Consider the following 24,944-nt stretch of genomic DNA (forward strand, 5'->3'; position numbering starts at 1 on the left):
AGTGGGGTCTCCTAACCCTCTTCCCCTGGTCAGGGGTCTGCAACCTTTACTCTACGTGGAATCATTTTGCCAGGATTAAAGTCCTCCTGGAGCCAAAAAATACCTTCTCAATGAAGACAATACAGTGTATTAAATTCTATACAGTTAAAATTATATAGAGTAATGTTTGATTTAATTTGGTTTGATTTGTCTTGATCATGTAAATGGCAACTTAAAAACAATTTAAAATAAAATAAATTGACTTCAAGAAATAAAACAGTATCTTGCATCTTCAAATTCTTATGCATCTTAGTTTACATGAACACAATGTTATATAAAGAAGATTTTTTTAGTTAATGTATTTGAAAGGCTACAAAAAGTAACTTGAATTTGATAACACATGATCATGTCGGTCAACACACGGTAATTGCTCATTTCTTGCCACACATAAAACATGCATATTTAACCTGCATATTGGTGGTTACATGAATCTGTTCCCACACATTTAAAATCTCTATTTTCTTCCAGAATAGTGTTTTTGTTGGTTTAATTACCTTACCAGGGATTTAAACTTCAGGTTAGCCACAGGTGCAGGAAAGTTGATGATCTGTAGATGTTGCAGGAGGTGAAGTAGGAAGGTGCTGAGTCATTGCACAATGTGATTTATGGTAGGTTAACAAATTGTTATATCTTGTTTTGATTTGTCATTAATCATTAATAGCCTTTGTAAAAAAATAACTATTTATTTCAATAGTTTTTTTTTAAAGCTATAGGGAGCCATTGCAAAAGAGTCAACGAGCCACATGAGGCTCCAGAGCCGCCGGTTACGGACCCCTGCCTGGCATCATAGTCCATCAGTTCTGGTGCCTCCATGCTGATTCTAATGAGCGTGTACACTCTATTGCTGCACTCGGCACGTTCTTCCTTTTTACTGCTGCTCTCAATGTGAGCGCACACTCAGTGAAGGGTTCGTTTTGCCTGGACTTGCATTGGTGTTTATACTCGGCGCATTCACCGTTGCATTACCCGCAGCCAAGTTTTGTGAGCGCGCACCGTCTCCTCACCCACAGCGCAAAGCGAGAGAGAGGAGTGCGCACTCTGTGGGACGTGACGGGACGCTCAGCTGCTCCGTCCAATATAATTTCACCCTATATCCACTCCCACGGATGCGAGCAGATAAAATTTTCACTCACACACACTGAAAAAATAGTCACATATGCGACCAATTTGGTCGCAGTCTTGAGCCCTAGTAGAAAAGGTCTACTTGTCTCTCCTTGGTTCAGTTGTGTTTGGTTGTTTACATTGATTGGACTAATTTTCAGTGCTTTCTGCTATTTGTATGCTTGTCAAAAACTGGATGACTGAAGATTTTGGTACCGGTTTCTGTTTGTCAGATATTCTTTGAAGATGTAAGTTAAGGATGTTCCGATACAACTTTTTCACTTCCGATATGATACTAATATTGCAGCCTTGAGTATTAGCCGATACCAATATAAATTAGATATGATATCAGCACAAATCATACATACTTTTATTACTTTTACTATTTTGTAGTGTGGATTCTGAATGTTAGAAAAGGCTTGATAAGTGACGTTAATCAAACAGAGAACAATAGTAAACAATTCATGTTCACTTCAGTTATTATTTTCTGTCAGTATATTGTGAGAACAACTGAGGGTGGGACAAAAACAACAAAAACTTATCGGAGTGCTAATATCGGTGATTTTGGATGCAGTTCAATAAAATCCGATATTTGTTTTCTGGCTGATATCGGACCAATATCTGATATCAATATTGGATAGGGACACTCCTAGTGTAAGTAATGCTAATGAAGCCTCTTTGACATTTTGATAATGCACGACTACTGTCTGGGTACCTATCTATAAGAAATGGGAGATTCAGCTCCCTAAAAAGGGCCAGCTCGTTCAGCTCTAGAGTAGCTCCTGAGATTGTTTTGTGGCCTACATCAATTATTACCAAATCATCTGTTGCATCAGAAGATGTTTCAGTACAGCTATAAGACTTGAGAAACCAGTGGCACCAGGCAGTAGGGGTGGTAAAAATAATTAAAAAAACAATTAATCACAATTTTATTATTGATGATTATAAATTCTTACATTTCCAAAAATGTGGGTGTGCGGCCCACCGAGCCTCACATCGTTGGGAGCCTCACATCGTTGGAAGCCTCACTGTCTGCCAGGAGATGGCAGGACATGGGTTTAGGACCGTTCTGCAGGTTCAGCTACGGAAACCATGTCACGTTACACTTAGGGTACATAACAGGCTGTCGACCTATTTTGAACGTGAACTGAACCTCTAAATTTGCAGAAATATTTTTATTTTAATATTGTTATGAAATGTTCCAAATAAAAATAAAGAAATAACATTTGAATCCCATGATATTGGTTTAACAGAAAATATGAAATACCTGTCCATTGTATGTTTGGGCCTTTAGTCTGACACGTCATCTGGGACTTGTTTGCTTTGATAGACCTAATGCCCCTGACAACGTAGCTTCCAGGATTGGGTACCCCAATCCCTCCACTACAGTAAAGTGGCAATTCAGTTGTGAAGGACAAACCACCAATAAATAAAAAAGTATGTTAACAAGCACTATAATTGCTCATTTTCAAACTGTACAAGCCATTAGCAGGCACGATTTGTACCTTTCAATCTGTTTTTCACTCAGATAAACTCAGTACCATTTTTATATACATTATTAGGCAGACAGCCCTCTACCAGATTTTCTTCATTTTATCTAACGTATTAACCCACCTCTGCACTCTGCGTGTGCAAATATTTGAGTGTGCTTTGATCATATAATTTATTTCCCTTTTGACCATATTTCTTTTTTCAACCCAACTTTTCCTTGGCTCATACATATTTCATGGAAGTACTATGTTTTTAATTCCACACAGCTAAACAGACAATGTCTTCTTTCTGTCCTCTTTAGAGCTCAGAGTTTATCTTCCACTGACCACCTAGCAGCCTTTTATTTGGCACTTCAGCTTGCTGTTTCCAGACAGGTAACACAATGTTACTACTGACTACCTGCAGGCACTGTGTGTTTCAAACCAGCTTTATATATATAACAGTAAGGCTTATATCTAAAGTGTGTGTGTGTGTGTGTTTGCAGATCCCTGAGGCACTAGGCTATGTTCGACAGGCTCTACAACTTCAGGGAGATGATGTCCATTCCCTCCACCTGCTGGCCTTACTCCTGTCTGCCCAGAAACATTACCACGATGCTCTCAACATCATAGAGATGGCCCTCTCAGAGTACCCCGAGAACTTCAAGTAAGTACTTTTCTGACTCCAACATGTCCCTCTGCACACTCCATGTTTTTGCTTTGGTTGAATTGGGTCCTGCTGTGCCGTAGCCTGCTGTACACAAAGGTTAAGCTGGAGGCCATGTGTAGCGGACCAGAGGAAGCTCTGCTCACCTGTAAACACATGCTGCAGATCTGGAAGAGCTTCTACAACCTCACCAACCCCAGGTACCTCCTACAGCTACAGTAGGTGCTGGTAACTTTACTTGATAAATTCTTAGAGCTCACAATTGAGTCACATCCAGACATTATTACAATCTTATGATGCAATTTCAACTTCAGGAACAGTTCAAATATAACCTTGGTGATACTCAAGAAAGTGACGAGAGCAGAACAGAGAAACCATTGCTTGGGATTGATGACCCATATAGTCTAAGAGGAAGGAGGAAAAGTTAAAGGGACCTCAGGGGTAGAAACTTTTAAGTGGATGATAGTGTTTAACAACTACTGTTCTGAATGTTTTGGGATGTATCGTTTTTTCAAAGCATACACCTATTACCAGGCCCTCTGGACATCGATTCACCTTTTTAAGTACGTGTTTTCCATAACAACCTCACAGGAGGAACAGAACAGAAGGATGCGTGAATAACGTGACATTTCACTTTAAACTAAAAAATTCAAAAACAGCACAACAAATAAATTATTTAACAGCGCAAGAAATTGTATAAAGCCTCATAAAATATGAAGCTTTCCAGTCAAATATCTGAAAATCAAGTAAAATTTGATTTTTAAGCACTATAAACAGTTCATATCAACAGTTCACTATCAACAGGTATCAACGTTTTGATCACTCTCCCTCTTCCTCTATTTCAAAAACAGTAGAAAAGGTCTGCTTGTTTCTCCTTAGTTCAGTTGTGATTGTTCGTTTACATTGATTGGACTACTTGTCAGTGCTCTCTGCTATTTTTATGCTTGTCAAAAGCTGGATGACTGAAGTTTTTGCTACCGGTTTCTGTTTGTCAGATATTCTTTGAAGGTGTAAGTTAGGGATGTCCCGATACAACTTTTTCATTTCTGATATGATACCAATATTGCAGCCTTGAATATTGTCCAATACCAATATAGATCCGACACAATATCAGCACAAATCATACATACTTGTAGAAGGAACTTAGACATGGAGTGATAAGAATTATAATATTAATTATTATTAATATTACAGTAATTTGCTGTAGGAGGTACCATCTGAAATTGAGTTAAAGTGTTTCAGATCACTTAGTTATTAATACCTTGTCAACCAGGATTGTGAACTCTTGTCAAGGCTATCTACCAGTGGCGGGCCGTGCATTTCTCCCCTAAGCCTTCAGTGACATCCTACTTTGTCCAGCCTGAATCAATACACCTCATAATACCATCAATATGACACCACAGCTCGAGAATCCATACAGAATCACGCATGCTCATTTCATCACCCTTAATATAGGCTGTTCAAGCAACACTGAATTTCCGGAGCATTTAAAATCAATAAGCTTGCATTCGCATTAGGAAACTAAGATCACTAATACTGCCAGACATTATAAATAGCAGTGGATCAGAATTTGTTTTTTAATTTGTTTTGCCATATTATTTCGTTACCATTGATTGATTACTAAAGAAATAAAATGGCAAAAAACATATTAAAAATACAAATAAAATGCTTGCACTCACCAACATGGAACTCCTCCACATCGTCTGTTTATTTGAAAATAAAACCCATTTATTTTGTCAAGAAGACCTCAATGGCTCTGTTGTACAGTTGATCTCTTGCGCTTTAGGTCCATGAGTAAGTCCTTTTCTATGGATATGGAGGCTAATGCTGAAAGCCGTGTCTGTCCGGTCGTGTTTCTGGCGCTTCAATGCTGAGAATGAGTATTCATCAGAGGTTACACCTTACAGCCAGCTTCTGGGTTTTCACAAGTGCTTATTCAATCGCAGGACACGTAGATGTCAACTTCAGCATAAGTCCTTCAAGGTGGCCTAGATATTGAAGACTCGAGAGCTGAATGGCTATTGCTACTGACTGTGTCCGTTCACTTACAGTGCGCAGGCGCAGGAGCCTGCTCTGTTGATTCTGAAGGCATGAGGCAGATTTCGTAGAACCTGGCCACACAAGCTAGCTAAAATAGCTTGGAGCAAAGCGTGGTTCTGGCTTGTGGTAGGACTGATGGCCCTGTTCCCTGTTCAGTGCGTTTCACATCTCGTTCAGTCAGCAGGTTTCTACTGGTTCTGACTTGTGTGCTTCACCACGGGTTGGGAACTGACCTTGCGTGGACTACTTCAGCGCAGCGTGCTTTGCTCTATCGGCCTTCAGGCTCAGCTCAGATCATGCAGGCATTTGTCCTTGTGTTTGTTCAGTGTTTCAGCTCTTGCAGTTTGAACAGGAGGTTTTTCTTTTCTGGACTCAAGCTTATTTAAAAGGTCTAATGAAAGAAAACACTTTGAGGTTATAAAAAAAAAAGTTGACAAACAAGAATAAACATACACTGCAGCGGACATCTTAGCGACTAGCACCAAAATCCAACGATTTGAATTTTGCGCTTCGGTTTCTATTGGTTGGCGTGTTTTCGGGAGCCAATCAGAAAGTTTGGGTGGTTCATGTGAGCTGTGGTTATCAGGCATGTGTGACAAAATGGATGAATGAGAAAAATTCTTTGGAGGAGAAATTAGACCATAAATCACAGTCATATTATAACCTTCAAAGCAAGATGAAAGCAGAGATCATAATTTCCCAGTTTGATATTAGACAAGATACGCTTTATGTAAAGTTAAATGAGAGATATTCCTTAAAGATACAACTCGCAACTCTCAGATCTCTCTCTCCTCCTCTCTCCCCGCTGCTCTCTTGCCCTGCCTCCAAACTTTCCAAAGTCCCTCCCTCAGAGGAGCTAACAAGCTAACGTTAGTCAGACAGCAACATCACAGTAATATAATATGCTCTGTTAAAAGCATATTACTGTAGCGCTTTTCTCTCTCTATGTTCACACACCATTCTAGCAGCAGCAGCAACAACACAGTATCACTTACAGCACCAAAACGGAGACTGCTGCGCGCACATCAACAAACACATGCACGACAGAGTTGTAGTGTAACAATTACAAATCAAACATAATTTAAATCAAGCAGCAATAATTATCTTTCAAGCAGAAAAAGCACCAATTTCATCTTCTACTCCTCCAGAACATACACTGTAAAAAAGATGGGGCTCCAGCCCGGGAAAGGGGCGGTGCTTGTGAGCAACAGCTGTCAGACAGCCCATCAAACACAATCCTGGCTCTGATTGGTTCTGTTTGCTCGGTCGCGGTGCATTCTGGCAATCTGCCAAAGGCTGCAGGAGCAGCAGGGTGAACTCAATGAGCATGTTTTTTTCACACAAACTGCTAGTTTCATTTAAAGCTGTCCTTACATAGTGACATAGTGACATTTCTGGCTGATATCGGATCGATATCAATATCGGATAGGGACACTCTTAGTGTAAGTAATGTTTAATGAAGCTTCTTTGACATTTTGATAATGCACGACGACAGTCTGGGTACCCATCTATCAGTATTGGGAGATTCAGCTCCCTAAAAAGGGCCAGCTCGTTCAACTCCAGAGTAACTCTTGAGATTGTTTTGTGGCCTACATCAATTATTTTCAAATCATCTGTTAAATGATTAAAACAAAAAAATAATCACTGAGGTGCCCTAGCTTTGCATCAGAAGATGTTTCTGTACAGCTATGAGACTTGAGAAACCAGTGGCTACTAGGAAAGCCTGGTTGATAACCAATAACAGTTTGGTGACAGCTGGAGACACAGTTGGCAGCTCAAGAAGATGGCAGCTGGGGCGGCATGGGCTAGCACCCCGAACCGCACCTCTTGTGACGGAGCCCCTGGTTGGAGGAGTCAGTCCTGATGCACGCCACAGAGCCCAGTGCCTCCAAGTGGTGCAACAGTCCATGCAACCAGGCAGTCCGAGAAAAGAAGGCTCAGATGGCCTCCAATTCAATTTAAATCACTTTATTTGTCCACAAGGGGCAATTTAAAATGCTGCATAGGCATAGAAACATATTTCTGGGTCAACAAGGCCTAAATGTTTTTCCAGTTACCTTTGATGAGGATGTCAAGTGTATAAAAGGCAGAAACACCCCCTGATTCAAAGGAACACTACTGATGATGCATCTCAAATTTACATCCTTCCCATACCTGAGACAGAGCTCCCACGCCACTCTCAAATGGTAAACCTCATTTGACTACTGTATGTATTGGCACAAAGGACGGTTTAACATCTTGTGCCGTGTTTAAATATTAATATAGAAATTATTAAGTAACAACTGTCAAAACGTTTGATATGATTGCAGTAAAAGTTATTAGGAAACTGAGGTGAGCTTCTGAACAGTCTTTCTGAATTGGGGGCGAGGAGAGCCATTTACATTTTTTAAAGACTTTAATACCAAATCTTCCGCAACAGGGAAAGTTACTGTGTGTGTGTGTGTGTGTGTGTGTGTGTGTGTGTGTGTGTGTGTGTGTGTGTGTGTGTGTGTGTGTGTGTGTGTGTGTGTGTGTGTGTGTGTGTGTGTGTGTGTGTGTGTGTGTGTGTGTGTGTGTGTGTGTGTGTGTCAGTGATTCGGGGCGTGGAAGTAGTTTGTTGGATCGTGCTATCGCAGACAGACGCCAACTCAACGCCATGACCCTGCCTGACTTCAGTGACCCTGAGACAGGTAGGCCCAAACACACACACATGCTATCTCTCTCTCTCTCTCTCTCTCTCTCTCTCTTTCTTCTTTCTCTACATAAGGCAGTTCTATAGTGATCAAAAGAGGGACTGCCTTGTCACTTGTTATCGTGTCTTTGTTCCTTTCCTCTCATTATTGTTTTATTTTCTTTTGTTGTAGTCTCAGGTTCTTCCTCCTCATATTCTGGGTCTGAGACTGTCTCCCCCACTTCCCCCCCCACGTCTCCATCCCCCCCCTCCCCTGTCTTCATTTTCCATTCTTCTCCTCCATCCAAAAATGTATCCTTCCGCCCTCCTCCACCTCCTGCTCCTCCTCCTCGACCCACCAAGACCAGGAATCGCTCCTTAAGCAACCACATGACCTTCCTCCAGTTTTCCTCCAACTGTAACGAACCTTGATATGCCTGTAGTGTGGTGTGCAGTTTGACATAGCAAAACACAATGAGTCTTTTTCATTGGATAATCTGCATGTTTCTTGAAATTGTTAAAAAAAAAAATTCTTTATTTAAATCTGACCGGGTTATGTTGCTCACACTGCTCATTCTGTATGTTTTTTTTGGTAAACTATTTTGTATCGGAGTTCTCAGATTTCATTCAGCTGAAAAATGTATGGACACTTTAGAAATTGTACTAATACTTGATTGCTGCCTCTGTTTTTCCGTATGAATTTAGCACAGCTCACAACCAGGTGGTAACTGTCAAAGCTTTTAGTGCAGTGATGTCTGCAGTGATATTTGTGAGGAGACGGCGCAGGGGAGATGAAAGACGACCGAGGGAGCGCATTCACAATAATTCACATAAATTCACAATTTTAAGAACATGTTAAAACATTTCCTCTTTTATTTCCCCACCGTGGCTGGGGGGACATCAGGAGAGATCCGCACTCTTCACTCTCCTCGGAGGCTGCGTCTCCTCTCCTCCCTTGTTACATGTGGTGCCGCGTAGAAAGAACAGGCCAACTTGTTGTTGTAGAGCTGCACTTAATTATATGGCTGTACAATAAACATAAGCTTGCTACCTGTTCCGGTCACGATGTCGGACTTTACCCACACACATCTCTCCTCTATGGATCGCTCTCACACACACACGCACGCACATTAGCCGCGCGCATGCCATGCACCCATTCCGTCATTCACATCATTTCCCCACTGCGGGATGAATAAAGAATATCTATCTGCTGTAATTTATCTTTTTTTATTAGCACGGTGGCTTAGCGGTTAGCACGTCCGCCTCACAGCAAGAAAGTCCTGGGTTCAAGCCCTGGGGTGGACTTGGGTCCTTTCTGTGTGGAGTTTGCATGTTCTCCCCGTGCTGCGTGGGTTTCCTCCGGGTACTCCGGCTTCCTCCCACAATCCAAAAACATGACTGTGAGGTTGATTGGAGTCTCTAAATTGCCCATAGGAGTGAATGCGAGTGAGTGGTTGTCTGTGTCTGTGTTGCCCTGTGATGGACTGGCGCCCTGTCCAGGGTGTACTCCCGCCCAGTACCCTATGAGAGCCGGAGATTGGCACCGGCAGACCCCCGCGACCCTGTTAAAACGGGAATAAGCGGGTATGAAGATGGATGGATGGATGGATATTAGCTTCCTCTACTAACACCCCCAATTCTGCTGCTTCAAATTAATTTTTTCGCTTCCACGCAATCAGCTCTCCTTCACGCTCCATGTAAACATAACACGTACAAAACGCTCATTTAAAGAGGACGGTCTGCACCACTTTTTCCTTGCAGCAGGTGAGGAAACTGGTTTATCATTCTTTAGTTCAGATCTTAGTGAATCCGCCCCTTGGAGTTAAAGAGGACTTCCAGACATTGAGTGGTTTTAACTCTCTTTTTAATCTGCATAACCAAGAAACGCATACATCACCTCATCGTCTATTTCATACAGGCAATTTGCTCGGATGATTCCATTTATACCTGAGGACCCCAAGGAACCCTGAAGCCACTGAGGCTCCCTGTGTGCATCCTCCAGTTGGTAACCGCAATTACGGTCCAATATAAACAGTGTGCTTCAACCCGGACGTAGCGTGTAACGGCACGTGAAGCTGATTGTCATGCTCAAAAAAAACGAAATGGAAAAGTTTAATGGTGTCTCAGCTTTCCTTCACGACGTAACTGTTTATGCTATTCACAAAGAGAGCTACGCAAGATCCGGGGCTGTCAATCATCATCATATATGACGTCAAATCCAGTTTTTTAAACTCAAATATCTTATTTAAAACAAACTTCACAGAAAAATGAGCACTTGAACACAATGTAGGGTGATAATAACTAATGATCACAGCAGAGTTTAGGTTTGGAAAAAAATTATGTGACGAGTATTTTAACTTTACAGTTTGACCAACATCCCATCAGTTATCATTGAGGAGGTTTATGACCTATATTGCAGCCAGTCAGCAGGGGGAGCTTTAAAAAAAAAAAGCTTCACTTCCCCGTGAGCGTGCGTAGTACATGCTTTTTACAGTCTATGGTCCCACATAATACCTCATTTAAATTTTAAAAGCACGTCTTGAAATCAGTCTTTTGAATAAAATGTTATTTCATATCTATACAATGTTTCAGTATTTATTAGTGGAGGACTCAGAACCAAGCATGAGTACTTACTCATTCATCATGACCCTTCACCAATTCAACAAATAACTTTTGGCTTTAAAATAATGTAGTAACAAAAATAAAAAACAAAACAAAACAACTTTAGCTTTACTTCACTAAATTTGGCCTTCAGAGAGTTAGACATTCCCCCCCCACCCCAACAACACTCGCACCAGCGGCACTCGCGCGCCACTCAATCCCCCTACGCTATGGAAAATTATTTGTGAGAACCCTGAGACTCAATAGGAACACAACGGCCACTAGGGTAACGTCAGCCAAGCAGGCGCGGAAGCGTCGAAGTGTTACGTGAAATGACGCTGAATGACTGCTGGTATTTTGGCTCATTCTTCCATGCAGATCTCCTTTAGAGCAGTGATGTTTTGGGGCTGTCGGTGGGCAACACGAACTTTCAACTCTTTTTCTGTGAGGTTGAGATCTGGAGACTGGCTAGGCCACTCCAGGACCTTGAAATGTTTCTTACAAAGCCACTCCTTCATAGCTTGGGTGGTGTGTTTGAGATCATTGTCGCGCTGAAAGACCCAGCCACATTTCATCTTCAATGCCCTTGCTGATAGAGGGAGGTTTTCACTCAAAATCTCACAATACATGGCCCCATTCATTCTTTCCTTTACATGGATCAGTCGTCCTGGTCCCTTTGCAGAGAGACAGCCCAAAGCATAATGTAGCTACCCCCATGCTTTACAGTAGGTATGGTGTTCTTTCTCCTCAAAACACGACGAGTTTAGTTTTGACCAAAAAGTTCTATTTTGTTTTCATTTAACCATATGACATTTGCCGAATCCTCTTCTGGATCATCCAAAAGCTGTCTAGCAAACTTCAGATAGGCCCGAACATGTACTGGCTTAAGCAGGGGGACACTTCTGGTACTGCAGGATTTGAGTCCCTGGTGGGGTAGTGTGTTACTGATGGTAGCCTTTGTTACTTTGGTCCCAGCTCTCTGCAGGTCATTCACTAGGTCCCCACGTGTGGTTTTGGGATTTTTGCTCACTGTTCTTGTGATAATTTTGACCCCCCGGGGTGAGATCTTGTGTGGTGCTCCAGATCGAGGGAGATTATTAGTGGTCTTGTATGTTTTCCATTTTCTAATAATTGGTCCCACAGTTGGTTTCTTCACACCAAGCTGCTTACCTATTGCAGATTCAGTCTTCCCAGCCTGGTGCAGGTCTACAATTTTGTTTCCGGTGTCTTTTGACAGCTCTTTGGTCTTTGCCATCGTGGAGTTTGGAGTGTGACTGTTTGAGGTTGTGGACAGGTGTCTTTTATACTGATAACCAGTTCAAACAGGTGCCATTAATACAGGTAACGAGTGGAGGACAGAGGAGCCTCTTAAAGAAGAAGTTACAGGTCTGTGAGAGCCAGAAATCTTGCTTGTTTGTAGGTGACCAAATACTTATATTACCATGGGATTTACCAATTAATTCATTAAAAATCCTACAATCTGATTTTTATAAAAAAAATTCTCATTTTGTCTCTCATAATTGAGGTATACCTATGATGAAAATTACAGGCCTCTCATCTTTTTAAGTCGGAGTACTTGCACAATTGGTGGCTGACAATTATTAAGGCATTTATTTAACAATTTACATTATTAAGAAGATTTGTAAGAAAGCAGGATGTGTTTCTACACTAATGCCTGACATCATTCAGCTCGACAGATAACAAATGTTGATGGGATCATCTGAAACATACTGGAGCAGAGTTTAGGATCCTTAGGCCATCCTCATCATCCTTCTGTAACAGCACTCAGCTCTGTTTGGTATCTCATCCTCTTTGTCAGTCATTAACAATAGTGTTTTTGTCCTTTTTTTGCTTCCATCCTTTTTGTTATAAAAGGCGGCCTTCCGGACACTAACACTCTTGGTTCTCCCCCCATGCTTTCTGTTTGTAAGTAGCCATCTCAACCTTCATTCAACCTTGTCCTCTATTATCCTTCAGTCTCCCACCACAGGGGAATTCAGTTTATAATTTAAGTCTATACACATTCTCGTCGGATGTTATCAGGAGAGATTTTTAATTTGGATGAGTTAAAAGTAATACCATGTCACAGTAGAATGAAGTGAATATTATCACTAAAGACAGTGCAAGTTAGTTGAATTATATTTTACATTAAAGGAAGTATAATCTTTCACATAAATGTTTTGAGTAAAACTTGGGGAGCAACTCCAGCTGTACTGGCGTTTTGGTGAAACATACTTTTGTCTATTTAAACCAATGGACTTGTCTAAACATACTAACCAACACTAACACAGACTCACCACTAATTTTTCTCATGTTTCTCCACTTAATGAAGGTTTTAGCTTTAGCAAAGCTGTCAATACTCCATAAAGTATACTCTGAGGGGGCAGGGCTTTAATTTCGTTCTAACACAGGACCTGCCAAACATTCAGCATTTATATAAAAATACATCTTTGAAGCTTTGACATGGTGCAAAAAGGAGCCCCTGCTTTTAATGTTGAGATGTCTTGCTATTTCGCACCATTTGTGTTGCATGATAACAGGTAAGCTTGATAAGGTAATGATTAGATAGAATTTTACATTGTAATAGATTTTATTTGACTACAAGTGCCTTTGGTAACACCCAAGGACACTTAATACAACAAAATAATTTGTATCAAGAAACAATAAAAACACAATGAGATGAAATTATAAGGTGAAAAAAGATAGGGCCGTTGGTAATGCGTAAATAAATCAATGTTCCTGTTTTCTGGTGGTAATGAGTTCCAGAGCTGGGGAACAGAACGGCAGAAAGCTTTGCCCTCCATGGTAATGAGATGGCCAGAGGGGACAGACAAGTGGGTAGAAGAAGCAGATTTGAGGTAGGGTGAACATGGTTGGGGTCAGTCCGATGAGTCAGGAGTTGTTGAATGGCCTTGTAAGTCTCTAGCAAAATCTTGAAGTCTATACAAAATTTTATGGGCAGTCACTGGAGCTGATGAAGAAAGGGGGTGAAGTGATGGATGGAGGGAGTTCTTAAGATGACTCAAGCAGCTGAAATCTGGACCAGTTAAAGCTTATGGAGTGATTTGTAAGGAATACCAAAGAGAATGAAGTTGCAGTCATCAAGGTGGGAGGTAACAAGGCTATGGACAAGGATAGCAGTGGTATGGGTAGTAAGGCAGGGGAGGAGGCAATTCATATTTTGTAGCTGGAAATAAGTAGAGCTGGTGACATTCCTGATAAGGGATTTGAAGGATAAGAGTGCTGTTTAGGAACACACCAGGCTTTTAACCTGTGAAGAGGGGGATATTAAGGAGTTGTTGATTTGAATAGAAAAACAGTAGGAAAAAAATAGATTTGGAAAGCTGCATGTGGTCCAATGGCCACAAGTTCCCCACCCTTGTGCGAGGTGTTACACTTATTAATGTTTCCACAATAAAAACAATATGGCTTGGTAATGTAGATAAACAAGAGCACTTGGAGAGCGCAAACCTCCGCCAAGTTTAGAGGTGCAAAGTCAAGTCCAAAAAAAAAAATCCAACTTGTTCTTACTTTTGACATTGTCATTATCAGCTCCGAACATTTAGATTAAATCTGTTCAGAACTTTTTGAAATATCCTTGCTCAAAAACTTCTTCTGGATACTGTATCAGTTCCCTGAGGATCATCTCCAAAATCAAACTTTTTCTTCCTTTTGTATCCTGCTAACAATCATCCACATTGACAGACAGACAGACAAATGCTGGTGAAAACATTACCTCCTTGGCGAAAGTAAATATCTTTGTACCAGAGAGTTATCTGTTGTGGGTACAACTTTTTATTTTGCTTTATATTTAATCCAATAAAAATAAGCTTTTTCAGTGCAGATAACAATGAGCACTTCCTTTTTCAGTTCCTCTCTCAGCTTATTTCCACTTAGATTTTTCTCCCTGACCAGCAGTCTTCTTGCTTAATAGAGTGCAGGCCGATCAGGACACAGGTGGTGCTCTCCTTTACAACTCAAACGTCAACACAAAGAACAACTAGTTAAAATTGTTAGTGGCTGAATGTGCACCTTTCTTTTCAACCAAAACCAACTGAAAATTAGTAAAAGGAAAACAAAGACATGACCTCCCTTGCATTAGGGAAAACTAGGAACCCAAAGTCTTTGGATAAAGCCAACAACTTTGAAAACATTTGTCCGAAAATCAGGAGGTAAAGACGTAAGATTACTTTTATTGGCTAAACAAGCCAAAGTTCCTGAGGAACTTGACAACTCTGTTTTTAAAAGTTTCTAAGACGTGCCTCTCAGGCTTTGATCAAATAAAGGACTAGAATATCTACCAGGCATTTAGAACCTGAGACATCCTTTAGTAATTTCCCTCAGTCGACTTACTAGCAGCACACGCACACACACACACACACAAAGCGAGAGAGAGCTTCAGCGATCGAATCTCATTATTTATATTATTATCCTTAGGCCCTTCTGAGTCACACATTTATGCCACCACACCAGTTCATATTACAATTGTAGGTAAAGTGGAAAAAACCCTGTTATTTCTGTGGAGCCTACATCACCAGAAGTTGTATGAAACTGAAACCAACAAGATAATTTGATGTGTTCAGGAGGACTTTTTAACAAGTCAATTTAATTTCCAATGTGGATCAAGTAAGGGGTCAAATATACAGCCGTTTTAGCCACAAAGCATCCTTGTTCTTTACTTTGCATGACAAAGTTTGCAGAACTGTCCTCACTGTCAACACTAACCAGTGGCCCAGCTGTGCAGTGGTCTCTTTTAAAAGGTGTGGGAGACGTGATTGACTAACAAACACTGCTGCATTAGTGGATCACTGTATCTGAAAGGCAATGTTGTGTCTAATACGTTGATTATCTACTCTCAGGGTCGCTGCACGCTACATCCATAGCAGCCAGTCGGGTGGAGCAGGCTCTATCGGAGGTGGCCTCCTCCCTGCAGAGCAGCGCCCCCAAACATGGACCCCTCCACCCCTGGCTCACCCTGGCACAGATCTGGCTCCATGCAGGTAAGTGTGAGGCTCAAATTGCAAAGAGATCCTTTCGGGACTGGTAATAACATGAATGTTGTGATTTAGTAATTCAAACTCTGGGATTGGAGAGCTGCTGTATCCTCAGAGCTGCTGCTCTAAATGGATGTGTCATATTAGATCATTTATAACCCATGATGGTGTGCCCATGAAACATTTGTGCGAAACCTTTCTCATTTCACGAGTTCCCGGTATACCCATGATACTGATGCACAGACTACAACACAAGACAGGGAGAACCCGAGGAGAAGTCGGGGCTGTGCTTTGTGGTCAATAATTTCAGTTTTAATAACACCAGATGAAAACAAAAGCCCAGTTGTGTGCAAATTGTGCAAGAAAGAGTGTGCCTATCACTGGAGGTTTGCAGCCCCCGCTACCACCTTAATGCTGTACATGTTGCAGCTAGATAGACAGATAGTGTTGTGTGACTTATGAACTGCTATGTAGAAAGACAATTTCAAACAAAATTCATCAGCTTCATCAGTTGAGTTGGTCTGTTTATTTCATGCCAATTGTTTTACAATCTTAAGATTTTCACTTCTCTGGAATGTACTCTACTAAGTGGTGTTTTTTTTTTAAATTTTACTTACTTTAATTTAAAGCAGAACTAAGTAACTTGCGCTTAGCGCTCCCCCTAAAGGTCCCTTTTGGTTATGTCACTGTAGTAAACACTCCGCACCCCCGAGGCAGCAGCTCCTCCCTCTCGCTTCAGTGAGGCAGGCAGTGGGAGGTTTCCTAAATGTACCGGGAAAAATTAAAGCGGTTAATCTTGAATAAGCCTACATTCTGAGTGAATTCATCCTTTATTAACTCAGTAAGTTGACCATTTATACCATAAAAACGGCGCTGTTTATGATAAAGGAGGTGATCAGCCACACACGTTCCCTGTTAATGACATCACTGGAGCAATGAAGTGACCAAAAAGCAGCACTGTTCTAGCGACTCATCACAGGCGATTGAAGTGACTGCAGTCTCTACTATTGCGTTCAATGTGTATTGGGCTGTCATAAAGCAGTACGTGTTGTCGCGAGAACGAGAACGGATCTGCGAGACTGCCACCGGGTCGGAGGCAGGGAAAGTTGCAAATGCTGTTTTCTGGCCAGAGACAGCAGGGAGACCGCTCGATCACCCCATAAACATTTGTATTGCCCTCAGAGGGACTATGAGAAGGATTTATTAAGGTGAAAAAGTTACTTAGTTCTGCTTTAAGTTTGAGCCTTGTGAACAATGCAATCATAATATTCTTTATTCATACAAACTATCCTCAGAAACCTTGGGGATGTGTTTGATCAGGCAATGTCTTTGGAGAGAAACTGTTGTCAACTGACTAAAAACTGTTTTTACCACATGAGAAATGTGTTTTCTAGTAATCTCTGAAAAAATGAGTTTTCTCGTCAATGGCACTGAGCGTTTCGATTTGAAATGACGAGTTATCTCGTCAATGGCACTGAGTGAGTTAAGAGAAAGCACTTCAGATAAACAGAAGGCATGGCACATTCAAAGGAAAAGCGACAATTTCCAACTACACTTCAAGACGACCCACGCCAACTGTGACGACTATCCACTGGGTTCAGATGCTCAGCAGACAAAACTGAAAACACTTGCTTTAACCTACCAACGAAGCTCTGCAATCTTCTCCCGCACTTGCACGCGGCAGCAGAAGGCAATTATAGCTCCTCTCAGAGTAACATGGACACTCACGAAAAAGAAACCATCATTTACCGATGCGGAAACGGTGAAAGAATGCATAATTGCTGCTGTCGATGAGGTGGTAAGACAGACGTTTTCAGTTTACTTATTTTCTACAAAATGTATCTGAAATAAACAAATACAATTCCAAATCTGAAAAGTTTATTGCACAACAACTGTTACAGTGGGAGGTTATATTGTAGCAACATAAAAGAGCACCAAAATAAATTTCTAAAATTTAATTGAAAACAAAATGGTGTCTGTTGTACAAAAATAAATTATCAATAAAAGTGCTGATTTTAACACAAACAAAACATTCTCATCATCATGAGAAATAGGCCAAAATAGGCCCAAAATCTTCTTGTCTGAAGATCAACTGAATCAAATGAAACTTTTAGCACAAAAATTTTACTTAACTAACTGTGCAAAGTCTGTTGAGAAAAATAAAATGATGCAGATGTTTGTGGTGTATTGTAAGCAGCTAGTTAACTGGCTAGTTGTTGTTGTAGTGGCTAAACTAGCATGTACTCAAGGGAATCATGTCTGCCCTGAGTTAATGCTGATCTCGACGAGGACAGTCGGACTCTCTGTGTCTCCCTCCCTTCCGTTCTTATCTCTCCCTGCTGCTGCTTTGTCTAGTCCTGTGAGCCTAAAAGAGCCTCTCTCTGCAACTCATCCAAAACCGGAATAATGGAATTAATTAGTTGGTCTCTCAGTGCTATCGACCAGATTTTTTCGGCGAAAAGAACCAGGGGTGGTGAACCCGCATGTCCAAGCGGGACGTTTGTGGCTGGATACGCACTTGACCCTTGGAATAAGTGGATGTAGCAGGGCTCTGAACACTCGGACTCATGTGTTGATTGATATCAAAAGATCGTCTACGCGTTATGGATAACAATTGGGAGAAGTTGGAGGCCCGGCTTGGAAGTAATAGTTAGGCCACTCATTGGATTACAGCAGAGAGACCCAGGACAGTAAGGCTATTGAAATTTGACATAGCCTGTATCAAAAACACATTGCTTATCTCCCTTTTCGGCTCCTCAGCCAGCCAAGGCTAAAGCCAAGGTTGTCTCATCTCTTATCACCAGGAAGTTTCTGCAGACGGCGGCTCTTACCCCCACTCCCTCCCCCCGCTCCTTCCCTACATTCCCACCTGGAACTGTGACGCTGAACTGTTGCCACACATCATCAGGTCTTCAATTTCAAATGCCCTCGTCGGCCATCTTCCTGCACCCCCTCCCATCCGCGCTGCATGGGGGCGTGGTAAACGGCTGGAATCCTGTTGTTATTCCCAAGTCAAATTCCTTGTATTGTTCTAAACTGTACCTGGCCAATAAAGCTGATTCTGATTCTGAAAGGGGTCCGCTGACGACTAGGTTTCTTTTGCTAGTTACTGTGATTTTAAACATAAGTTGTTGTTCACAATGTATCGTACTTAGCAACATCACTGCTTACTACTAAGAAGTTTGTATTTTTAGTGTTGAAATGAAATCCGTGCTAACTGGCTAGTTGTTGTTGTAGCGGCTAAACTAGCATGTACTCAAGGGGATCATGTCTGCGCTGAGTTAATGCGTAAAGGGGTCCCCTGACGCCAGGTTTCTTTTGCGAGTTACTGTGATTTTAAACATAGGTTGTTGTTCACAATGTATCATTTTTCATGGGGAAAATTAAGTGCATCCCTGGGACGCATTGGATAGTGGATTTACTGCGTCCTTTCAAAATTTTATGCATCAGGGACGCAGGACGCGTACCTAGCAACATCACTGGGTGTATGCCTTTGTGACTATGCTTTTTTTTTTTTTTTAAAGTTAAACCTGAAGCTAGTTATGTTGTTGTTTTTTTCAACCTTGTGTCAGTTAACTACGAGAGCAACTTTACCAGGAATGTCCGGCCCACAAACCATAGCCTTCTGACAATATGGCCCACAGTAAAGTGTTGTTGCATAGCCCTGCTCTAGACCGAGTCGCTAGGACACGGTGTGTGGCACGTGACGGAGGTGGGGTGGGGCCTTGCCCGTGCGGGGGCCCCCCTGGAGTTGTGCTGGGTGGGTGTGTGGGGGCGTGGCCTGTAGTTCTTGCCCTGGCGGATCCACGTCGTGGGTGGTTGGTCTATTGGTTGGGTGCGCCGGGCCCCGTGTGCGCTGTTCCGGGTCGGGGGTTCCCCGGGGGTGGGTCTTTGGTTGGGGCGTCTTGGGGCGCATTCTCCTGCCGTCCACCTGGGAGCTGGCTGCCGTTCGGTGTGGCGCCGTGCTGCCTTTGGCGGGGTGGGGCAGGTGGCCTAGGGCCCGCCGTCCTCCGGACTGTGCTGGCGTCGGGGGTGTGTCTCGTGTCGGTGCGTGTGGCTGGGGGAGGCCTCCGTGGGGTGGGGGAGGTGGGGGGGGGCTCTGCTGGTGGCACTTGGTGTGGGTTGGCGGGACCTGGTTGGGGGTGCTTGGGTTCGCCCGCTTGTCGGTTGGTGGGTGGCAGGATGGCCCTGCTTGGGCGGCTGATGGTGTCCTCTCTTGCCGGGGGGGCCGAGGCCGCCTCCCTGTAGAGGGCATTATATCATGGTGCCCTGCGGGCCTGTGCTGGCCCTGATGCGGGCGCAGACTTCTCTCCTGCCCGGCCGCTCCCTGTTGCGGCGGGGGGGGGTCTGGTTCACTCACTTGGTGCACCACTTGGTGCTGCTGGGGGCTCTCTTCGCGGGGTCTCTCCGGGCGGTGTCGACCCGGCGGGGAGTGGGGGTGCCTCTTCCCTATGGGTGTGGCTTATTCCTTGTCTCGTCTCCTGGTCGCCTTGGGGGCTGTCCTCGGTGTGTGTGGGCCTGGGGCGGCCCGCTTCGCTGGGTGTGGGGGGTGGGTGCGCTTGGGGGTGCTGGCGATTGTAGTGGGATTGGGGCGGGGTTGCTTGGTACTTCGAGATGATGCTGTTTGCTGGGGGGCGGAACTAGCTGTTCCGGTGCTTGTGGTTGCCGTCGGCTGCCTGGTAGGTCTGTCCTGCTATCTGCGGATTGGTGGGTGGGTCCGGGGCACCCTTAGTTGGGGACTGCTGTTCCGCACTGGGTGGGTGCCATTGGAGTGCCTCCCTCCTGCGGTCGCGGCCGCCGGTCGCTCGCGCGCCGGTGGGTGGCATTGCCTTGTGGCTCGCGCTGTCCTGTGGGCGACGGGGCCTGGGCTACTGTCCTTGCGCCTGCTGGGGCTGTGCGGTCCTGCTTGACTGTGGCTGGTTTGTGGGCTGGGTTGGGGGGGGTGCTGCCCGGGTCTCGCCCTTGGGGGTTGGGGGCGGTGGCGGAGTGCGCTGGCTCCTCGGCTTCTAGGTGCTTTCTCGGGTGTGTGTGTGGGGGCGGTGGCTGCCTCTCGGCTTGGTGTCTTGGGGGCATCTTGGGGGCTGCTCGGCCGGGGGAGGGTTGCCTGGGCTCCCTGGCCCCTGCTCTTTCGGCTGTTCTGGCGGCGTCCTCGAGTCCGGGGCAGCGCTTGGGTTTACAGTGACAGTATCTTGCACATACATTGGTCTATGATGCACTAACATGCCTTGGACTGTAGGATAAAGCTTGTAGTGGGCTTAACTTTAGACACGTTGATCCCAAATACCTGTTTCAGGTATTACCTTCCCTCTGCCCACAGCCACGACCATTATAGTTAAGCCTCACGCCTACAACTTCACATCTCACTCTCACTTTACAGTAATCAACTCCTCCCCACCCTTCCATTTCTCTACCTTGAATCGCATCTCCCTGCTCTCTTCCCCCTCCACCTCCACCCCACCCCCTCACCTAGGTGTAACACTGCAAAACTCTTTTTTTATATTCTCCCTTTAATAAAGTGTTTCTTACCCTTCCATAGGGAGGGCTGGTGATGGTCACAATTATGCAATAAAATAATGCAATTTATTTAATTGCAATAACAAAACAAAAAACAAAAAATGCATTGCTGTCTAATAAAGATTGCACTTCTTGTAGTGTTGACCTTTGACAGCATGTGCAGAAAAAAATAAATGAAAAATAGCACTACATATGAACCTGATGTTTTTATTTCATTTTCACTTTCTATTATTTGAAGATGGACAAAAGTGCACATCATTATTCCCCTGATGGTCTAAACTAAAGGTGACAGCAGCCCTTTATTGTCACATACAGAGGAATGGAAATGGTTCAAGGATGTGTTACGGCTGAATTTACGGTTGACCTCATTTGAAGACATGATTCATTGCTCTGGTTGAATGATGGAGTCCAGGAGAAGCATTGATGATTTTATATAAAAAATAGTTTATTCTAAACTAAGAAAAAAGGTACAAGATGGAACAAAATTAGCGTCTGTCCAGGCGGACGTCCGAAGGAAGTGCCGCGCCCCTCTAACAGTTTCAGCTTAAGGTTTTATACAGATAAGAAAAGGTCCCAGCAGTGAGAGACAAAAGGGAGGGAGTCAGATGCCCATAGTGGAAATGTTGGAGGATGATGAAGATGTTATGAGAAGGTTCTGCTCCAGTCTTTATCTGTCTTGATAAGTGTGTGCGTCAGTGTATGTCTGCATGTGAGCAGAGATTCTGGCTTGGCAGAGACTGTGCTGCACTGAGAATAATACGATCTGTACTGTTTAATCATGATTCAGCTGTTCAAAAGTGTAAAGAGTAATGGAGTCGTCATGTATTAAAATATGACAAATTGTACACATGAACATACATTTGAGGATATGATGATGAATATAAAAATGACCATAACAGATGTTAAAAACAATAAATGACTTTATAAAGACACTTTGTTATACATCATTCTTTCGATCCCCCACAATAATGTAATGTAAATGAAAATATCTCAAGTTGAGGGCATTTTTCAGCAATTTTTAGCTGAGATTAAAAAAGAGATTAATTGCAGAGCATAATTAATTAATCGCACAATATTTTTAAGGAAGTGTCGATTGATACGGAAACGCATCCATAGCCCCCGGCACTATTGGTACGTTTCTGGGCCTTTTCTACATAGGCGTAATGTGCCTGTTCCTTCCGCTGCGGTTGGTTCACTGTTGTCATATATTTTTTAATTTTAACATATTTAACACGGTGGATTCCACCTTTAAAAATACATATACGAAAAAATAAGCATTTTAGGGTATTTCCTGGGTTAGGTTTAAAAATACATGTACGAAAAAAAATCCCATTTTAGGGTATTTCCCGAGTTAGGGTTAGGGATAGGGTTTGGGTTAGCGCTAAAATAAGAGGGTTTGCGGGGTAGCTATAAATAAATATGAGCTAAAATAAAACTGACAGAACTTTAAGTCACGTGGTGCACCTATGACGTCACCTAAACTGACCAATGAGGGGCGCTGCATTTCCATATTCATTCTAAGACTTTTAATGCTACTGGTGATGAAGCATTCAAAACCAAAGAGAATGAGCCCACACACATTTCTTTCTATTTCCTTGAACAGACTTTGTGATGCATTTTGTACTGCAAAGTCCTGCAGAAGTGACATCATAGCCGTTATTAACAATTCATTATTGCTCACGGTGTGAATTCTTGTTCTATAGCAAGACCATAATGATGACATGAATAGCAGACAAATAGCTAAGTTTAAGCATTTATTATCAACAAGGTAATAATTATACAAACCACACTACAGAGCATTACGTGTCACGGTCTGTGGTGGGTATGGACCCAAATGCAGGGAAAGATGGAGGCAGGATGCAGGAATAGCGTTCTGGGAACCAATCCATGTCTTTAATTCAAAAATCCAAAATCAAAACTAAAATCCAAGACGCAGCAGGATACGAGGAGGAGAGCCAACATACAAACACACATTAACACACACAATGATCCCGCAGCCATACTGTGTCCAGACACTCAGCTAAATAGTGGAGGAGGCCTGATTGGGAATGGGCCACACCTGGGTGAAAACACGAGGGAGCTAATCATTCACCAGCCAAGCACACAGACATCACTGAGGGGTGGAGCCACAAACAGGAATCCCTGAAACACAGACGAGAGTTAACAAAAACCAAATAAACAAAGACACAACATTACGTTCACTAAACTAAGGCTAATTACTCAAGTACCTATTTTAGGAAAAGAGAGATTAATGAAAGAAAGAAAGAAACATAGAGAAATAAAAGATGTGATGTAGATTTGTGGGTGTGTGTTAGCTTCTACCTTGCAGTCAGTGTGAGAATGAGATTATATGTATGCATTTAAGCTTGTAAAGTTATGTGAGTGCAGTTACTTTACATTCTGATTACAATTTACTGTCCAGAGTACATCATGTTCCAATGGCTTTTGCTCATCTCTTTAGGTTTGATGTGGCAGGTTCTGGACCTGCAGGCTTTACAGTTGAGTTCACAGCTGGTTTTTCAGCATATGCAGAACTGATCACATTCGGCTCTCGTTGCTCTAAATATACAGAAGTGGGGAGGCGGAGGCTTTTACTCCAGCGTTTAAAGATTTTAATTTTAAGTCTATTAATCAAACACTATTATCTTACAAATGCCATTTTTTTGTGGCATGCGGCACAGTGTCCCAGAGTGTCCCACATTGTCCCAGAGGACACTTATGTGCCCAGATTAATGCTGCGCCAGACGATGGACATTAGGTATGTATGCCCAAAATCTGGATTTCTGGCCACCCTGCTTAAGATATGCTCTTTTTTTTGTCAATACAATTGTTGTAATATTGTTAACATGAGCTACAGAGTTTTTTTTTTTTTTTTTTTTTTTGACTTTTTTGGGTAATGCTGTGCCCTTGTAATTTTTTTCAATGAAAAAACGTACCTTGGCTCAAAAAAGGTGAAAAACACTGACATAAGATAAGACAGATTTATTATGTGGGTAAATCATGTTATGATTACTATAAGTTCATGTTCCTCTTTTAAGTTTTTTTGTAATGTAAAGATTTGCTATAGTTTTTAAAATAGTGCCTAAAAAATTGCATTTCTGGCAGATTCTCACCATCTTTTTCATAATGAGCCAGGTTTTTTTTATCTTGTGCTGCTGAGTGTAGTGTGTTTGATGAACTACAGTTTGTTGTATCTTTTCTTGGTAGCTATAATGGCATATAAATAGACCAGGGTCCCCACGGTCATGAAATTCCTGGAAAAGTTATGGGATTTGAAAAAACAATGTTCTAGTCTTGAAAAGTCATTAAATACTTTATCTGTTTTGAAAAAGTTTTGAAAATATCGGCTATTTTATTTTAATGTTTAAAATCCAACCTTCGATATTACTAAGGACCCTATATGGGGACCCTAACACAAGGTGTTAGGGTCCCCATATAATCTCACTTTGGATAAAAGTGTCTGCTAATTGAAACTGTAATCTTATAATTAAATATGATAGCACTTAGTTGTTGTTTAATGTTAAATTCAATAGCTGATGCATTGTTATTTAAAAAATATTGCAAAATGGGAGTCAAAGGCAATTGCACCATTGGGCGATGGTATATGATAGATAAGTGATATACACAACTTGCATTCCCTGTGCCACATTTTGCTACTAACCATGACACTTGCAGACCTCAGTTACACTAGTACACTGGAAAGGAAAGGCCCACTCATTTTTTTGCACTCCAATGGTCTTGAATAGAACCTAGCGGTTCAGAATTAAGTCTTGGAAATTTGGTAAAATATGGTTTTGGAAACGTTTTGAAAAATGATTGTGATAAAAGTGTGGGAACCCTGATAGACTATGGAATGCTGTATTTGATAG

At 42.5% G+C, this 24,944-nt stretch overlaps 1 protein-coding gene across 4 annotated transcripts in view; it reads left to right on the forward strand.

Moving 5' to 3' along the window:
• ttc7b (tetratricopeptide repeat domain 7B) overlaps positions 1–24,944 on the forward strand; it is a 92,316-nt gene that overhangs the window by 45,867 nt on the left and 21,505 nt on the right. The window contains exons 14-20 of one of the 4 annotated variants that reach the window (XM_028442523.1): positions 2,933–3,005; positions 3,116–3,276; positions 3,360–3,476; positions 7,888–7,985; positions 8,160–8,384; positions 12,443–12,493; positions 15,427–15,567. In XM_028442523.1, the coding sequence (XP_028298324.1) occupies positions 2,933–3,005; positions 3,116–3,276; positions 3,360–3,476; positions 7,888–7,985; positions 8,160–8,384; positions 12,443–12,493; positions 15,427–15,567 (866 nt within the window). The remainder of the gene's footprint in view (positions 1–2,932; positions 3,006–3,115; positions 3,277–3,359; positions 3,477–7,887; positions 7,986–8,159; positions 8,385–12,442; positions 12,494–15,426; positions 15,568–24,944) is intronic. The other 3 variants (XM_028442524.1, XM_028442525.1, XM_028442526.1) reach the window with 3 other exon arrangements.

The sequence above is a fragment of the Gouania willdenowi genome, unplaced genomic scaffold (assembly GCF_900634775.1).
Source record: "Gouania willdenowi unplaced genomic scaffold, fGouWil2.1 scaffold_55_arrow_ctg1, whole genome shotgun sequence".
NCBI classification, from domain to species: Eukaryota; Metazoa; Chordata; class Actinopteri; order Blenniiformes; family Gobiesocidae; genus Gouania; species Gouania willdenowi.